Source organism: Papaver somniferum, chromosome 3, assembly GCF_003573695.1.
Source record: "Papaver somniferum cultivar HN1 chromosome 3, ASM357369v1, whole genome shotgun sequence".
NCBI classification, from domain to species: Eukaryota; Viridiplantae; Streptophyta; class Magnoliopsida; order Ranunculales; family Papaveraceae; genus Papaver; species Papaver somniferum.
In genome coordinates, this window is record NC_039360.1 from 41,646,333 (window position 1) to 41,660,087 (window position 13,755).

Consider the following 13,755-nt stretch of genomic DNA (forward strand, 5'->3'; position numbering starts at 1 on the left):
GACAGTATGAGAGTAATTGATATTAGGAGGACTCCATCTCCGTGACAGTCGCGGCGACGATTATTTTCATGATAACTCAACTGTCCGATATCAGAAAACAAATTGGAGATGTTTCTGATGCAAGTGGAGTTAATCCAGTCACTATTAAGAAATACTACAAGGATATCTATCCTTTTGCGTCGCAACTGGTACCAGCTTGGTATGCTAATGAGGAGGACCTCAAGAAGTTGTGTAGGCCTTGAAAGCAACGGAAACAAATGACTGGTGCAGAACTTGCACTCCGTTTCTGCAGATGATTTTTTGTTTTGTTTCTGTTGCGTTATTTTAGCAACATTGGACCTGAGATGATGAAATTCCTTATTGTTTAAGACCATCACACATGACAGAACTGATACATTTAATAATCCTGCAACAGATTTAATAAGAGAATGATATTTTTTCGATCGTGTGGGTAGGTCTGTATTTCGGTCCAGAATACCTCGCTCTCGATTTCGATATAAATCTTGACAATTAATTACTTGGCCATCTTGGTAATGGTACCCCCAAAGCATTGCCAGGGCTAGGAGAAGGTGTTGCAGTACCAAGATGCCTGGAGGATATATAAGTACCTTAAAAGAACCCTTAGGCTTGAACCAATCCAGTTTTGAAGTCTGATTGTAGTTTAGTAAACATAAGTCAGATGTATGCTCGTACAACTAAAAGTTTCAACTTGATAGATTAGAGTAGGCCTCCTGGTCAGTGCCAGAATTAGCTACTACCACTATCATAACTTGATACAATAGGTGTTGCATCCTTTTGAATCCTCCTAAATCCTATATACTCTTATTTCATTATCTATAAAAAACTTCTTGTACTCAAAATGAAATTTAGTTGGCCATGTTACCAGTAACAAGGTAGATTATTGTCCACAGCAAATTTTGAGTTAGGAGAACATTCCAGACCACCTGCTCACATGGCAGATTTTGGGATACTAGGCAATTTTGAGCCACGGGACATATTGGAAATAGTAGATCACAGTGAACACTTTGGAAGTTCTCGAATTGAGATAATGTATTTCAATATAATTCAGTTCATTCTAAAGAATTTATGATCAATAGTAGTATAACATTATTATCAGCTCTAACAGAATTATACATCATTGTATTAGTTCTTATGAATTAGATGTCTGAGAGAGATTCTCAGCAACAACAAAGTCGCAACCTTCTCTTCTCGTGCAACTATCTTTTCAGCACACCTTTAAAGATGATTATACTTTTGCCCGACTGATCAGTGTTAATTTCACTATGTCAAAACCTTTAAGAGGTTGGATACTAGTGCAGAAAAATCTCTCAGCCTCAATTTTTCCAACCAAAAAATGCCAAAAAGCAAAAGAATGCGAGGATTCTCGTCCATTCCTCTAACAGCGGACTGATGTAACAGGGACATCTATATACTTTCAAGTCTTGAACAAATTCGATGGAACCTACAAGAAATTAAAACGTTAAAACCAGAGTGCAACTACTTAATAAAGTTAAGAGATTAAATCTGTAAATTACAGAAAATTGTGGAATTATGCAAACTAAAAATTAGCTTTCTTTTGATAGTCCCTCAAGTGTCAAACGATGGAGCCTAAAATCATGTTAGTTATTTTTGGTTTCTTAAATCATAATCAGACACTAGTTCATACTAAGGTCAGGTGCACTTTGGATTGTGTACCCTTTTCACACTAGAGATCTCCAAAACCATCAGAACTAGCAAGCTTGTAAATTCAGAGCATAGCTTCAATTCGTCAACCTAGAATAAAATCTTACTTCACCAATTTACTACTAATTCAAAACACACATTCAACTGGTCAAAGATTTTACCTTCACATGATGTGGCATGATCTTCACGTCGAAAGGTACATGAAGCCATGCTTCTGGCGGATACAACATAAAGTTCTCCGGTTTGCTGGTATAGACATCGGCATATTGATGAATGTTGTAGGCAAAAGCAGATTCCTGACCAGTATCAGTGAGGAAGGTAGCACCAAAAGAGCTATTAAACATTCTCTTCATCTTAGACCGTGCCAACTGCCTCTCATCATTTAATTCCTTCAAAAGCAAGTCATAAGCTTTTCCTCTCCCAGCTTCGGATAATACAGTTGCATGGAATTTCCCAAGCAGCTCTTGTACAATGTGAAATTTTGCCTGGAGTGGAAACATGAAGATATAAGAGACGTTCAAAGGTTCCGATAAGATTCAAGAAATTAAAATCAACAAATTCTAAAATTACCAAGAATTTGGGCAAAGATAATGTTCAGAAGGAATTTTTAATTTTTTGGGTAATGTGATTCCCCAATGTTGGATTTACACATTCCAGGCAACTAGCATGAGGCAGGTCAGGTGAACTATGTAACCATATTAACATGGTTGACAAAATACTCATGAATGGTCCAGATAAAATACCCAAGAAGAAGATAAAATATTAAAAGTTCATAGCAAGACGGGAAATCATGATAAAAGAAGAAGATAAAATATTACAAGAAACTGGATCTTCAGTATGCTCTATGGCCTAAAAGTAAATAACTTCATTCCTAAAAAAACACATTGCGTCCTTGCAGAGAGTCGGATGAATATGTGCAAAAGAGCCTTTGGCCAATTCCGGTTAGCACACTTAGACGGGGTGATTTAACTTGAGGGTACTTAACAAGAAAGTATCACAAAGACTACTTTCAAGCACTCCTCACTGTTCACAAATATAACAAACCAATGACATCCAATCAATATACATAGATAATGGGTATGCCATTACTCCAAACAATAAATATACTCCCTACGTTTTACAGATACTTTAAAAACTCCTTTAACACAGGAGTTAGTCATGGATGAAAACAAGATGAAGCGGGGGGTTTTGCTTAGGCAAGGTGACGCGTTGCCTCGCATTACTCAAAGGAGAATGGTAGAAAACTTAAGTCCGTAACATTACTCTATAAAAACATATGAAATTACATATTGTCAACTATTCTCACTCGAACATACTAACATGGTAGTAAAATAGTCTCACTTATTTGGGCTTCTCAGCATGAAATGGTCACTATTTAATTCTTCACTTCAGTTTTCACACTAGTATTCAAATAATGTATCTATGACTTAACTTGTTTTTTTGGACGAAAAACAACAACAATCGTTAAAATTAAGTTAAATTTATACTCAACCAGTATCCAAATATCAAGGATCTTAAAGACAATCATTAAGATATCTTAGAGAAGCCCAAGTGGTGTAAGTATCTAGAGAAGCCCAAGAGGCGTAGGCGATATTTTTCTTAAGCGTAAATTGGTTAGCCTAAAGGCATGCCTGAAGTGTTCTGACCTGTGTTACAACGACACGGACATGGTGTCCGTGTTTTGTGTCCAAAACGTTACCTTGACACGACAATTTAAAAAACTAGAAAACGGGGACACGGATAGCGAACATAGCAAAATACTTGCATTTATATATACCATTAATAAAAAAGGCATTAGAAATGCAGACTCCGTTGATACTTCTACGTATCTTCATCATCTCATAGATATAGTTGTAGTTGTGGGAGAGTATCTCCATTTTTACTAAAAAAATCTAATGGAGATCAATGGAGAGTTATGAGAGTGTCTCTATTTTTGTTACTAAAGACAGAACTCCTTATTGAAGTTAAGAAAATATATATGTTGCAACTAAAGACAACAGAAGTTAGGATGGAGAATATATTTTCTTTCCTAATATAAATATCTTAAAAATCTATAACATAAGTATTTTTAATTTTATTAAATATTTTATTCTATTCTTGGTAACTGAGCCGTGTCCTGTGTGTCGACACAGCAAAAAAATATATAATTGGAATGTCGTTGTAACACAGGTTCTGACAAGAATCAACATTTGCTTGCATATCAATATCAGTACATGCACAACTAAGCATTCAACTAATAAACCATTTCTGTTGCATTGTTTGCAATGTGTACAGAATAAAGAATAGCTTACCTGTTGAAAACGGTAGCTGTCTTCGTTTTGTATACGTATTTCATTCTGTATTAATAAGAAACTTCTATTAGAACACAGAAGGTCAAACACAGTTATTAGATGCAAATTGAAAGTGTAATTACAATATGAACTTGATTACTAGAACATGAGCTTTTAAATTAGAATTGGTAGTGAATATTCACATGCATATTTTAGCTGTATTATTTGTGTAAGTGATTTTCTCCCAATTTTCAGAAAGGTCATTACTAAGCATAGCTCAAGTGACTCGCCTATGAGTAGGATACTAAAGAGTCTCCCAGACAAAGTTGTATTACGGAACACCATTCAATTGCCAAGCAGAGCTAGAGAACCGGTGAGAGAAGGAATGAACTTAATGGTGCAACTGGTCACTGAGAATACTCGTTATCCCCACCCCTAACATACCCAAAAAACACTTCACATTGCCAGCATCCTAAATATATTTGACTATCTTTGCTATTACTTTACTATATTTTAGAGACGGTTTGTTTTGCTTGAATAAGCTAACTTGAACCCCTAGCGTTATATACAGCAACGATAACAGGAATAAATTTAATAGGCTGATTATACAGTAAAATACATACCTCTAACTCATGAATGATGGCAGCAGTACGCCAACCAGCTTTCGAAGGTCCTCTCAGGTCACTAAATAGATGATCCCCAAAATATATCACCTAATGAAGAAAATAAAATCCAATATTATTCCTAATACAGCATAAAAAAGACCAACTGAAGGCAGTTCATGAATTGAAATTGTTTAATGGACAGCATTGTTGCAGTTGAAACAAATGCACCATGCAAATTAAGAGTGTACCTCAGGACCATTCCACTTGGTAATTTGGAGGAATGATTTTAGACATCCATGGTAATAAATTTGATTTGGAAGAAAAGCATCCACCTTCGAGAAGGCTAAGGTGTCTTTTGCGGCATCATAACAACTACAAATGTGGCAAGGAAGACAGGGAAACCAGTATTAGTATGACCCAGCATGCGGAATGCAATGATTTTTGAATGCGTTACTGAAGTTTAAAGATGCTAGTTTGCTGGTTGATACAACAACAATATGGTCGACCAAGTGCTAACAACAGAATTTCTTACGTGCATAGGTAGTATAGCTTCATTAATCATAACATAAGTCAAAAAATAGAAGAAAACAGACAATGATAAATTGAAGCACCGTAAGTGTCACTTCCTAGAGGCACATCTTCAGAGTTTAGGAAACTATAACTAAGCATAGGGAAAAAAGTTATGAATATAGATTGTTCGTTCAAGTATATAAAACTGTAGAATTGAAGTAAACATCATCTATATGTAGTATAAATTCAACGTAAGAGAACATGTACAGTATTTTAGGAAGTTGAGGAGAAAAACCGGAATGGATGCTCTGACGTGTAAAACTCTGGTTTATTCGCTTGAGCAATCACAACGTCAAAAAGATCCCTCCAAGAATCTCCCTTACCCATATAGTCCTAATTGCAATTTTAAAGAACCACACTCAGAATATACTTTTACTACACACAAACATTCAAATATTAAGCTCTGAAAAGACGGAGTAATAAAAAGCTACAAAATTTTAAGATTATATTGCAACAGATCAAAAAAAACAATATATATCACTTAACGAAGCTACTCTTTTAGGATGATAGATGAGCGAAGAAGATTGAAGTTGAACACTTGCTTTTTCGCATGCCCAGCATAAGGTTTTTGAAGAAAGAGCTTCATTAGAAATGTGTACATGTAATTAGAGAGATTTGAAGAGCAGTTGTGGTCAAACAGTCAAAGTTGGGAGACTAGTATAAAAATCTCACCCTTGATTTTAATAAAGGTATCTTCTATGTTTTCTTCTTGATAGTAATATCATGTCTTAATTAACAATCAAAAAAAAAAAATCAATGGTTTCATTATGTGGATAAGATATATGAACAAGCTGGTTTCATTATGGTTTCATTTATTGCTAGTGAGTGGCCTTATTGAAACTAGGCGAAGAAAAACTTCAAAAATAACAGTAACGAAGTGAGAGGGTAATCAAATTCATCTTTGGGCCATGTGTAACAATAATTCCAACAAAATGGGGCTGAATGACACTGCTTATTGCGCTCTAGAGAATTATGGTAAAGAATGATACAAACTACAACGGTAGATACTCTGAAAGGTTAATGATTCCAAAATTTGTTGAAGTTAACAAACTGGTAGTTTGGTTTTAGATAATAATCGCATTTTATGAAGTTCTTTACTTCTTTATACCAGTTCCACGCATAATAGCATTTTATGCGCTTATGTATGTCATGGTCTTATACCGCTTGTGGTTAACCCATACGAAGATGTTATAGGGGAGATGTTTTTATGAGAAATAACTTGACTAGTAAAAACATACAGGCAGTTGGAGTAGTTCTGTTTCTATTTGCACCTCTATGACCAATTTAAAAGAAGGTCCAAGTAATTAACAATTTTGTAGAAAATTTATAAACCAAGGTTAGACAATAACTGTAATAATAATTCAATATGGACTCACCTCCAACATAAAACGCATCCCGCCATCAACAAAATAATATGGAGAATTAGTCATCAAGAACAGTTTCTTTCCCTTCTCCTTTAGCATTTTTAAAAAGCGTAGCATCTGGCCCTGATTAACATCCATGAAACACTGAGGTTATTACAAATGAAATTAAAATAAAATTAACCAGCTGATTGCTGGTCAATGTAAAAGAACAAGTAACATGATGACTGAAATTTAAGCTTAACAATTGGATTTCTCATGAGTCATAAGACTCATAACCAAGATAACAATATTCTACATTTAATATGATATGACTTACATTTTTTACTAAGTATCTCTGAGGAACTGAAAGAATTCCCCTGTGAACCAAACCACTTTGGTGTACATGCTGGATCGCACGGTTGACATCTTCGTATATGTAGGAAGCATCAAACTGCAATTTAGCATCTACAAAGTGCTGGACAATGTCTGCAATAAGGCACGCCTACAGATAAACAAGATGCTTGACACTGTTATGGTGGAAAATAAAACAAACAATGGAAATGCAACAGAATGATGACATGGGAACATCGCAGACTGTTGTGTTTACATGTTGCAAGATTTCAAATGCCTCATTATGCAAATAATATCTAAAAGAAATAACCACTGGCATAGAACCAAACAGCCTAACCTCCTATATAAGGATGCGACATGGAAATGACAGGATGAGAAAAAAGAGAACAAGAGCATCGAAAGGGAAGAAACTATTTAAAAAGCAATGAATGGTGGATACCAACCTCACTAAAACAAAAGAAATCCATCAATTTAACTAATCCACGAGCTTGATCTCGGCCAATATGCCGTGTCCCATACATCTCTTCTATTTCCTTTCGGCTAAGCTGTAAGACAATCACAGAAAAGATTAAAACAAGGTGAATTTAGTAATATAGCATAAAATCCTAAAGCAAAAACCATTCACACACAGGCAACTAAAAATAACTCTACAGCTAATGCACACCTTTTGACGACCAAAGAAGCACCCGTCAGGCTCAATAGACCCAAAAAAATCCAACTTCAAGAGACACCCCTTTAGCTTATCATAATACAGTCCTCTGATTGGGAAGGATGGATCGTATTTAAAAGTTGAACAAATCTCTGGATACTTAAACTGATAAAATGCACATACAAAATCAAAAGTAAGTTAAGTCACTTGTTCCGAAACTTATCTTAAAAACGGTCAAACAAAGCAACAAACAAATAGAATACATCGTGCAACTAACCTCATTTACAATGTGTTCTTTTGCAAGATCATATATCAAACTTTGCAAGTTGGCAGAGTAATGAGCCAATGTATAGTCATAATCGAAACCATAGACTTGTATATTGTCCAATCTAAGATTCTTATTCACATATATACCTAGAAATTTCACCATAATACATAGAATTACTGTCAGAATTACAAGACAATCAAAACTAAAGTACGATCAAAGAACGAGAACGAGAAATTAGACCTTCAGGATTCATTTTAGGCATAAGATTGAGTGCTTCTGGAATCTTGAGAAAGCTCTTCTTAGCAGAATCAAACTCATGACGAATCTTAATGAAATTATCGTTACTCTCAACATCATTTCCAAATCTCAACACTGTTTCCTCGACAGTTGCCGCTATGTTTCGACAAAATTCTCTGATTATAAACCCTAAAAAGTGAAATTATATAAATTACAATATTTAAAAAGAAAATCAGGAAAAAAGAAATGAAAAAGAGAAGAATACAATGAGAGGGGGGGGGGGGGGGGGGGGGGGGGGGGGGGGGGGGGTAATATGATAATCACCTTGAGGAGTTATAATGGACGAGTATGAGCAAATTTTCTGCTTTAAATGAGAAACTAAAATCAGTAAAAAATAGACAAAAGAATTTGAGAAAACAGATATCGGATGAGAAAGAGAAAGAGAAAGAGAGAGGAGGAAGAAGAATTACATGAAATGAAGAAGAGAGAGGGAGAATCCTACGAAAGGAAGAAGCCATTGTTGTTTGAAGATTCAGTTCTGCATATTTAAACCTAAACAAAACGATAAAAGATATTCTTGGATTCAATCGCTTACCTTTTTTTTGTTTTTTACCGAAGGGAAGACGGGCTTAAGAAAGCCCGAAACTTTTATTCGAATACCTCATTGAAATTGAGGTTTGAAAAAAAATACTAGGTGGAGAAATATCATTCCACCTGTCACTTATATTTTCTTTCATGGCATATTGATAAAGGTTATTCCTGATTTTTGACATCTAAGATAATTGATCTAACACTCTATGAGATGTCACTAGAGCTCCCATACATTTTTAGCATCACCTTCAATCACCACGTTTAGCAGTCCTAAATTCTTTGCCAGGAAACTCCCAATTTGCAAGCAATTGATTCTGCCAGAAAGGAAGAAGCTGCATCAAAATTAATCGTCTCACAGCCAAGAAATCTTCCATCAGAGTCACGAGCAATAGCACCTGGAAAGCCATGGTTTGGGATAAAAGCGGCATCAACATTAATCTTCACAAAATTAACCTCAGGTGGAGACCACTGTTGTTGTACTGAATTCTGTTGGTTATTGAGATTAGAGGGTGGTTTCTTTTCCATGCACAGATTGAAATCCATATTAGCTTTATGAAGAATAACTTCTGACGAAAAATTATGTCCTGAGAAAACCATATCATTTCTCAACTTCCATATATTTCAAAGAATGCAGATGCGAAACACGAAACTGTTATTCACATTTTGCTCCATCCAATCGTTGATGATATTAAGGGGAGAATCATTAAAACCAGAACAGTCAAAATCCATGGAAGCTTGACAGAATACCATCTTGGAGACAGAGTATTCAAAAAGAAGATGAAAAATTGATTCATCTTTTGTTCTACACAGAGTGCATGGGTTATCTCTCTGGGGATTGTACCTGTTAACTTTAATCTTCACTGCAATACTCCCATGAAGCATTTTTCACATAAAGATGTGAATATTTGGTAATATTTCCGTAAAGGACCAAATTTTTTTCCACGGAAACTAACTTATGGCTGAAGACACTGGAATATCGTGTGCCAACATATGATAATAGGACTTAATAGTAAATTTACCTTTCGGAGTACACTTCCAAGTCAGGATATCTTCTTCCTCCGCATTTAGAACAATGGAAGTTATCTTCTACACAATATCCGGTGTAAACGTATCATTCAGAATATTCAGATTTCAAGTATTGTCTTCTTGGTTAATGAGATCCGAGACAAATTCCAAGTCCATTGAGTGCTCCTCATTTCTCGGTATTAGATGATCAATATGGTTCGGAATCCATGGATCTTCAAATATCTTAACCTTATTCCCTTTTGCCACTTGCCAAAATATTTTATTCTCCAGGTGATGTCTTACTTCGACCATACTGTTCGAAATTGAGGTATTTTTGTTGTTTGCTTCCACGGACCAATACGAATTATCCTTTAAATATTTGGCATCAAGAAGTTGTACCCACATCGCATCTTCTTCTTCAAGGAAACGCCACACGAGTCTACAAATCAGTGTAATGTTCATCATCTCAGCAATGCGAATACCCAAACCACCAGAATATGATAATCACCTTGAGGAGTTATAATGGATGAGTATGAGCAAATTTTCTGCTTTAAATGAGAAACTAAATTCAGTAAAAAATAGACAAAAGAACTTTAGAAAACAGATGTCGGATGAGAAAGAGAAAGAGAGAGGAGGAAGAAGAATTACATGAAATGAAGAAGAGAGAGGGAGAATCATACGAAAGGAAGAAGCCATTGTTGTTTGAAGATTCAGTTTTGCATATTTAAACCTAAACAAAACGATAAAAGATATTCTTGGATTCAATCGTTTACCTTTTTTTTGTTTTTTACCGAAGGGAAGACGGGCTTAAGAAAGCCCGAAACTTTTATTCGAATACCTCATTGAAATTGAGGTTTGAAGAAATACAACTAGGTGGAGAAATATCATTCCACCTGTCACTTACGTTTTCTTTCATGGCATATTGACAAAGGTTATTCCTGATTTTTGACATCTAAGATAATTGATCTAACACTTTATGAGATGTCACTAGAGCTCCCATACATTTTTAGCATCACCTTCAATCACCACGTTTAGCAGTCCTAAATTCTTTGCCAGGAAACTCCCAATTTGCAAGCGATTGATTCTGCCAGAAAGGAAGAAGCTGCATCAAAATTAATCATCTCACAGCCAAGAAATCTTCCATCAGAGTCACGAGCAATAGCACCTGGAAAGCCATGGTTTGGGATAAAAGAGGCATCAACATTAATCTTCACAAAATTAACCTCAGGTGGAGACCACTGTTGTTGTACTGAATTCTGTTGGTTATTGAGATTAGAGGGTGGTTTCTTTTCCATGCACAGATTGAAATCCATATTAGCTTTATGAAGAATAACTTCTGACGAAAAATTACGTCCTGAGAAAACCATATCATTTCTCAACTTCCATATATTCCAAAGAATGCAGATGCGAAACACGAAACTGTTATTCACATTTTGCTACATCCAATCGTTGATGATATTAAGGAGGAATCATTAAAATCAGAAAATTCAAATCCATGGAAGCTTGACAGAATACCATCTTGGAGACAGAGCATTCAAAAAGAAGATGAAAAATTGATTCATCTTTTGTTCTACACAGAGTGCATGGGTTATCTCTCTGGGGATTGTACCTGTTAACATTAATCTTCACCGCAATACCTCCATTAAGCATTTTTCACATAAAGATGTGAATATTTGATAATATTTCCGTAAAGGACCAAATATTTTTCCACGGAAACTAACTTATGGATGAAGACACTGGAATATCGTGTGCCAACATATGATAATAGGACTTAATAATAAATTTACCTTTCGGAGTACACTTCCAAGTCAGGATATCTTCTTCCTACGCATTTAGAACAATGGAAGTTATCTTCTACACAATATCCGGTGTAAACGTATCATTCAGAATATTCAGATTCCAAGTATTGTCTTCTTGGTTAATGAGATCTGAGACAAATTCCAAGTCCATTGAGTGCTCCTCATTTCTCGGTATTAGATGATCAATCTGGTTCGGAATCCATGGATCTTCAAATATCTTAACCTTATTCCCTTTTGCCACTTGCCAAAATATTTTATTCTACAGGTGATGTCTTACTTCGACCATATTGTTCCAAATTGAGGAATTTTTGTTGTTTGCTTCCATGGACCAATACAAATTATCCTTTAAATATTTGGCATCAAGAAGTTGTACCCACATCGCATCTTCTTCTTCAAGGAAACGCCACACGAGTCTACAAATCAGTGTAATGTTCACCATCTCAGCAATGCGAATACCCAAACCACCAACATCCTTTTGTAAACCTATTTTTTGCCGATTGATGAAATGCATTTTCCTTTCAGTTGACGAATGACCCCACCAGAAACATCTTCTAATTTTTTCGATTCATTTGTTACACATTTTGGTAACAGGAAAATACCCATCGTATACATAGGAATAGCAGAAAGTGAAGTCTAACATAATACATTTCTACCAGCCAGGTTAACAAAATGTTGTCTCCAACCAGATTATTTACTAGCAAACATCTCAGTCAAAAAATTGAAACTTGCAATTCTGTAATATGACTTTAAAGGATAAGTACCCAAATACTTGTCATCCACTGACATCTCCCTAACTCCCAAATTCAGAATCGTGGATTGTTTTCGAATATCAGAGACCCCTTTACTGAAATGAATTGATGACTTATCGTAATTAATGCACTGACCTGAAATATTTTCATAGTCCTTCAATATTTTCTTCAAATTAAGAATATTAATCCTTGAATGATCACCAAAGAAAAATACATCATCTGCAAACATTAGATGACTAATAGAAGGAGCCCAATCATTTATCTTGTAGCCTTGATACAATCCTTGAACCTCATATTGATGCATCAAAACAGACAGACCTTAAGAGCAGATTATGAAGAAAGATGGGGATAACGGACATCCTTGTCTAATTCCACGTTCACTCTTAAATAAACCCTGCGGAGAACCATTAATATTGATGGAAAAGGAAGCAGTTGTAACACATTTCATGATCAAAGAATGTGAGGCTCCATGTATTCCCATTAAGTGAAGCATGTCCTCTAAAAAACTCCAGTTAACTCTATCATATGCTTTTTCCATATCTACTTTCAGTGCGAATTTTCTATTAGAAGCATAAGAATTGTTCATAGAATGGATTAATTCCTTTGTCATTATTATATTATCCAGAATTTGTCTTCCTGGGACAAAAACATTCTGGGACCAGCTTATAAAAGATTCCAGATATGGTTTAATTCTGTTAAAGAGGATCTTGGCCACAATTTTGTAGAATACGTTGCATAAAGCAATGGGACGATAATCTGAGGGGCATTCAGGATTCTTAATTTTTGGCACTAGGGTAAAATGAGTGTTGTTAAAAAGTTCAGGGAAAGACACATACTGAAATACATGCTTAATTAACTTCACAACATCATTAAAAACTATTGTCCAACATTTCTTATAAAACAAAGGAGAGTACCCATCAGGACCAGAAGCAGTATAAGATCCCATTTTAACTAGAGATGACCATATTTCTTCGTCAGATGAAATTCTAGCCATTTCAACATTGTCCACATGCAGAGAAGGACTTAGACTCTGAAGAGAGAAAGGATGTTGATCTGCAGAGTTATCTTGTTGAAATAGAGAGTGAAAGTGGTTTACCAGAATAGAAGAGATCTCACTTTGATCTGATGTCCAGGAGGTGTCATCTTTACGTAAATGACTGATGTTGTTTTTCCTTCTCCTTTGTTGAACCGATAAGTGGAAATGTCTTGTATTTCTGTCACCATCTTTAGCCCATAATTGTTTCATCCTCTGATCCCAATATGTAGCTTCCATCACCAAATAATCATTCAACTCTGCCATTGTCCTCTTCTCTTGTTGAATAGTAGCACTGTTGGGACTACACGACTGAATTCGAAACAATTTCGCCTTAAGAATAGTAATCTTATGCTTAACGCAACCGATTATTTTTCGGCTCTAGTCTGATAAGAATACACCAAGCTTTCTGAGTTTAGAAAATATATCCTCCTCTTCATCTTCACTCCAGCATTCACCAACTTTTTCCAAGAATTCAGGATGAGAGATCCAATAAGCCTCAAACTTGTAGTTAGGAGGAGCTCTAGGAAGACTTCTAGAAGTATTTATTAATATTGGTGCATGATCACTGGATATTCTTGGTAAGTGGAGAACAGAAGCAC

General features: G+C 35.5%; 1 protein-coding gene across 4 annotated transcripts; it reads right to left on the reverse strand.

Annotated features, from left to right (window-relative positions):
- Positions 1 to 1,032: 1,032 nt before the first annotated feature.
- Positions 1,033 to 10,238, reverse strand: LOC113355973 (5'-nucleotidase domain-containing protein DDB_G0275467). Of its 4 annotated transcripts, none has more exons than XM_026598961.1 (14): positions 10,221 to 10,238; positions 8,301 to 8,337; positions 7,980 to 8,165; positions 7,749 to 7,885; positions 7,487 to 7,636; positions 7,266 to 7,367; positions 6,809 to 6,973; positions 6,505 to 6,615; positions 5,364 to 5,461; positions 4,807 to 4,930; positions 4,577 to 4,666; positions 3,975 to 4,019; positions 1,845 to 2,168; positions 1,033 to 1,462 (listed from the first exon to the last, which is right to left on the reverse strand). In XM_026598961.1, exons 3-14 carry the CDS (start codon positions 7,999 to 8,001, stop codon positions 1,436 to 1,438), a joined length of 1,395 nt encoding a protein of 464 aa, XP_026454746.1. In that variant the 5' UTR covers positions 8,002 to 8,165; positions 8,301 to 8,337; positions 10,221 to 10,238; the 3' UTR covers positions 1,033 to 1,435. The 4 variants fall into 4 exon arrangements, with proteins under 4 accessions (XP_026454746.1, XP_026454745.1, XP_026454744.1 ...); XM_026598960.1 differs by lacking the exon at positions 10,221 to 10,238 and adding an exon at positions 8,447 to 8,567; XM_026598959.1 differs by lacking the exon at positions 10,221 to 10,238 and adding an exon at positions 8,447 to 8,548 and having other exon boundaries at positions 8,301 to 8,340.
- Positions 10,239 to 13,755: the final 3,517 nt, after the last annotated feature.

Coding starts and splice junctions, on each gene's coding strand:
- LOC113355973 (XM_026598959.1), bottom strand. CDS start 8,494: ATGGCTTCTTCCTTTCGTAGGATTCTCCCTCTCTCTTCTTCATTTCAT. Junction 7,637..7,748: donor AAGAACACATTGTAAATGAG/GTTAGTTGCACG, acceptor GCATTTTATCAG/TTTAAGTATCCAGAGATTTG. Junction 6,974..7,265: donor ATTTCTTTTGTTTTAGTGAG/GTTGGTATCCAC, acceptor GTTTATCTGTAG/GCGTGCCTTATTGCAGACAT.